The sequence below is a fragment of the Alosa pseudoharengus genome, unplaced genomic scaffold (genome assembly GCF_046254945.1).
Source record: "Alosa pseudoharengus isolate Yale_2024_CS ecotype anadromous, Long Island Sound unplaced genomic scaffold, YU_APseudo_1.1 YU_APseudo_1.1_scf_4, whole genome shotgun sequence".
NCBI classification, from domain to species: Eukaryota; Metazoa; Chordata; class Actinopteri; order Clupeiformes; family Clupeidae; genus Alosa; species Alosa pseudoharengus.
In genome coordinates, this window is record NW_027468774.1 from 26473057 (window position 1) to 26477001 (window position 3945).

The following is a 3945-nucleotide window of genomic DNA, read 5'->3' on the forward strand; positions in this document are numbered from 1 at the left end:
GGACTTCCTGGACACTTCGGACCTGCAGCTGCACTGGGACTCCTGCTTATAGTAGACTGTGTCCCTCGAGATGGACGGACACAGACGGACACTATGCGCTTTCACATGCACAGCACTCGCTCTTATGCAAACTCACACACCCCGCCCACGCACACGCTTGTACAGACGCACTTGTCTCCCTCCTCCCTCAACCTTCAATCAGCTTCAGATGTCAGTGTAGTTTTAGAGGCATCTCCAACTTTGAATGTCAGACACTTGCTGTTGTGTTACAAAATGGCTTCTCAAACTAGTGTTCGTGGTATCACAGTTCACAGTAAGCTGAGGGATCACTGTCTGTATTGATACCTCGCAAATGCCAAAACTCGAGCACTAAATTCCTTTCTACGGAATAAAAGTGTTTTTATTTTTGCTATATCAATTTGAATGTGAAACGTTCAGCTTCAAGAACATCCTGAGTTCTCCTAACCTGCATCGTGTATAAATGAAGTGCTCATCTTGATAAGTGCCATATGCTGTAAGACAAAAAAAAACAACATCCATTTTAAAATGGGTTTTATAGCTAGCATTAGCATCTTTGTTAGCATTACCTGTAGTGAATGTGTAAAAGGCAGAGACTCAGGTGTAACAGTCCCATGATCACACCACAGCCTGTGCTGGAGGACTGCTGAATGAGGTCAGGTAACTGAGGGGGGTGGTCCCCACAATCTTTTTATTTTTAGGATTTATGGAAAATGTGTTTCTTGCTATATCATGTATATATGGCTAAGCGATTAAGTTTTAATTGAGTTTGTATTGGCTTTATATTGTTTCATTGATTTTGTTTTTTATTTTTTAATATGTAGTTACACTTACAGTGAGAAGCACTTCACCTTGACTCGTAGAGAATTAACCATAGAAACAGAGGTTCTCTTGAGTCTTTGTTAGCCAACAGTGCTGTGCATCACTTTGGGTAAACCTGCTGAATGGTGTGATTCTGAAACCTTCTCTTTGCTCAGCCTCATTTTACTCTAATAAGCACTGTCAACACAGGACTCCATGTCTCCTTACTAAGACAATAGTTGTCATCCATTCTCGCATAATACTTATCATCATACTTTTTTATGCCTTAAGATCCTATGACAATATGGCGTGTCCAATGAAGTGAGATTCCCTGTGAGCTTGCCAATGTCAGCTCTGTGTCGAAACTTGACAGCACCTGCAGCTTCTGTCGACTCAGCAGGTGTGAAACATCACAGAACGTGTCTGTTTGACACCTTAGCAGTCAATGACTTCGCCACACTCTTCACTTTTAATCTTAGGTATGAAGAAGCATCAGAGACATACTTGTCTTAAGATTTGTAAAAAAAAATAATTCTGTATGTACTGTATGTATCCGACAGCTATAGACAATGTAATGTCTTTGATAGGGACACTTCAAAGCGTTTTTTAGCAGTGTTTGTCGTTGCACGGTGCCACACAGTAAGTTCTTGCTAGGGAGAGACTGATCGAGGCAGCTGATTATGGCAGCTCTGCAAACAGAGGTCAAGGTAACTGCTGGTCTCGCCAGGGTTCTGGAAGGATCTGCGGATGAGTGTTCTAACAGCTGTCCAACGCAGTCGGACTCCCAAGCATCTCCTAGTGCACTTCCAGCATGCACAGCTTCCTTTGTTCATCATCACACACACACACACAGACTCACACTCACAACCATGCACTAACACCCACGTACACACGTACACAGACTGAACAGCACCACTTGCATGTATTTCAAAATGTTAATATAGAGGACTGGGAGACAGACACGTACACCCTGTTTTTGAAGGGGAAATTTAAATGAGTTGTATTATTTTTGAATGTGTGTGTGTGTGTGAGAAAGAGAGTCTATGTGTGTGTGTTTGTGTCTTTGGAGGGTACAGGATCATGGTCTAATTTTTTCTTTGACTTTGCACTTAAAATTGGTGGCGCAGGTGCCTTTTCAAGCCCCCACCCTTCTATTGGACTATTAGTTTGGAAGGGTCACCATGACACGATATGCTTCCTTCTCATTGGTTGTACAGGACATTTGTGGGTGGGGCTTATGGCTGAGGGTGGGACTGCTGTCTGGGGGCTTCACATGCACTGAGACATTAGTTGAATTGTTTTCTCTGTCATCTGCTTTCTTTTATTTTTTAGAAAATACAAAAAAAGACACTTGAAAATAAAATGTTGATACAAGCTGTGATGTTACACTCGTTTGTGTTTGGGCTGGCATGGGATGTACAAAGGCGTTATAGATGAAAACAGGGACTTGAGTCTGTTTGAGCAGTGATCATTGCTGACACCAGGGTCTTGGAAGTAGATGTGGCAGCTTATTCTCTCACAGTGACTCTCTCTCACACTCACACACACTATAAGACACTATAGTGGGGCTTTGGGTATCCCCCCCACCCCCCTTTGCAAAGCCAGCAGCTACTTTCCATAAAATTATGTGCTTGCCCATTTCAATTTGTGTATCTTGTTCACCTCGGCACTTGACACAAAAGCATATTTGATCTTTAATTTCTCTGTGGAAACAGAAGCTCCAAATTGAAACTGACGTGTGAAGAATGACTAATTGAGACATATGTACATGCTCTTTCAAAGAGACAGCGTGTAGTCAGCCAAGTGAATTAATCTTGTTGCAAAATATTGTATCTAATCTGATCCAATGCAGAAAGTTTAATTAATTGTTTGTTGTATTATATTAGAGCAACAAAATATTTTTTCAAATGATTACAATCAATCAATTATATTATCAGGCTGAAATAACAGGGTCAAAAGTTTTAGCTATTGTAATTGAAATTGTTGTTAACATTATACCTGTGTTAACATTATAGAAGGGCAGAAAATTCATATAGTGGGTGAAAAGAAAATATGTAGGCTATTAATTAGTAATTCAATCTTATTCTCTGAGCTACTGAAAGAAGAGTAAGTCGCTGTTTTTATACTGTAATGGTATTTTATTTTTGAAATATAATAATACAAAAATAGCTATTCAAAACTATGTATATTTTTATTGGACTAAAAAATTTATTCAATCCTCTGCCTAGCAGACAGTCAGAAAGCCCATCTGTATGGCCAAATCCCAGATGCCAGGAATGGCATCAAGTTTCTCAACAGCGTCATCAGGAAGAACGATGCCCTCTGAGGCGTCTTCCCACCACGTCTTCTGCAGAGGCTCATCCAAGCTCCTGTCACGGACACTTCCTGTCTGGAGCTCGTGAGGGCACACTGACCCCTCCATCACTGGGACGTGCTCAGCCATACGCTTGAGCTCTCTGTAGTAGGAGGCCATGTCACGGTGGTACTCCATTGTTTTCACATAGTCCACTTGGTTGTACTGGACTCTACTCTTACAGTAAGTTGGGATTTCACCACTGGCCCCAGTGGGGAGACCTGCAGGAGCTACAGGGGTGGACCAAGTGGGCCCAACCCCCAGAGAAATGAATCCTTCCTGGACGACTCTGCCTGGCACCTGGGCTTCCTTCGGCTTCATGCGTTGCTGACCATGAAGTACTGCGGCAGAGGCAGTGAAGTTCCCCACAAATGTAAGGCGTCCAGCCTCCTGCCGCAAAGCAGTCGCAGCATCAGGCTTGTTGACGTTGATCACATTTTTGAGAGACATCACACACTCAGAAGATGACATACTGGATGGGTTGATTGTGCCCACATGGGTCAATCCACCAGTCTCGGGCTGATGAACAGCAGTGACGGACAGCAGCTCCTGCTCTTGCGCTGTCAACTGATCAACAACTGAAGAGAGACATTCATGTTAGCTCCTCTAGTTGTCAGTTATTCATATCAGCCACATTTAAAGGACATAGACTCTCTTACCTGTAGATGGGTAGGCATGTTTCATGATCTCACTGCCACGATTACAGGGCCAAGTGAGATTGACTGGTGTCTTCTGGGTGGATGCAACACCTCGGATGCCTGCACTCCCAGAGA

General features: G+C 42.9%; 1 protein-coding gene across 5 annotated transcripts in view; it reads left to right on the forward strand.

Annotated features, from left to right (window-relative positions):
* mrtfaa (myocardin related transcription factor Aa) overlaps window positions 1-2193 on the forward strand; it is a 46098-nt gene extending 43905 nt beyond the window's left edge. For all 5 annotated transcript variants that reach the window (XM_076265614.1, XM_076265617.1, XM_076265616.1 and 2 more), the window contains one exon: window positions 1-2193. This exon is cut by the window's left edge and continues 577 nt beyond it. In XM_076265614.1, coding sequence (XP_076121729.1) covers window positions 1-52 — 52 coding nt within the window. In that variant the 3' untranslated portion in view covers window positions 53-2193.
* Window positions 2194-3945: the final 1752 nt, after the last annotated feature.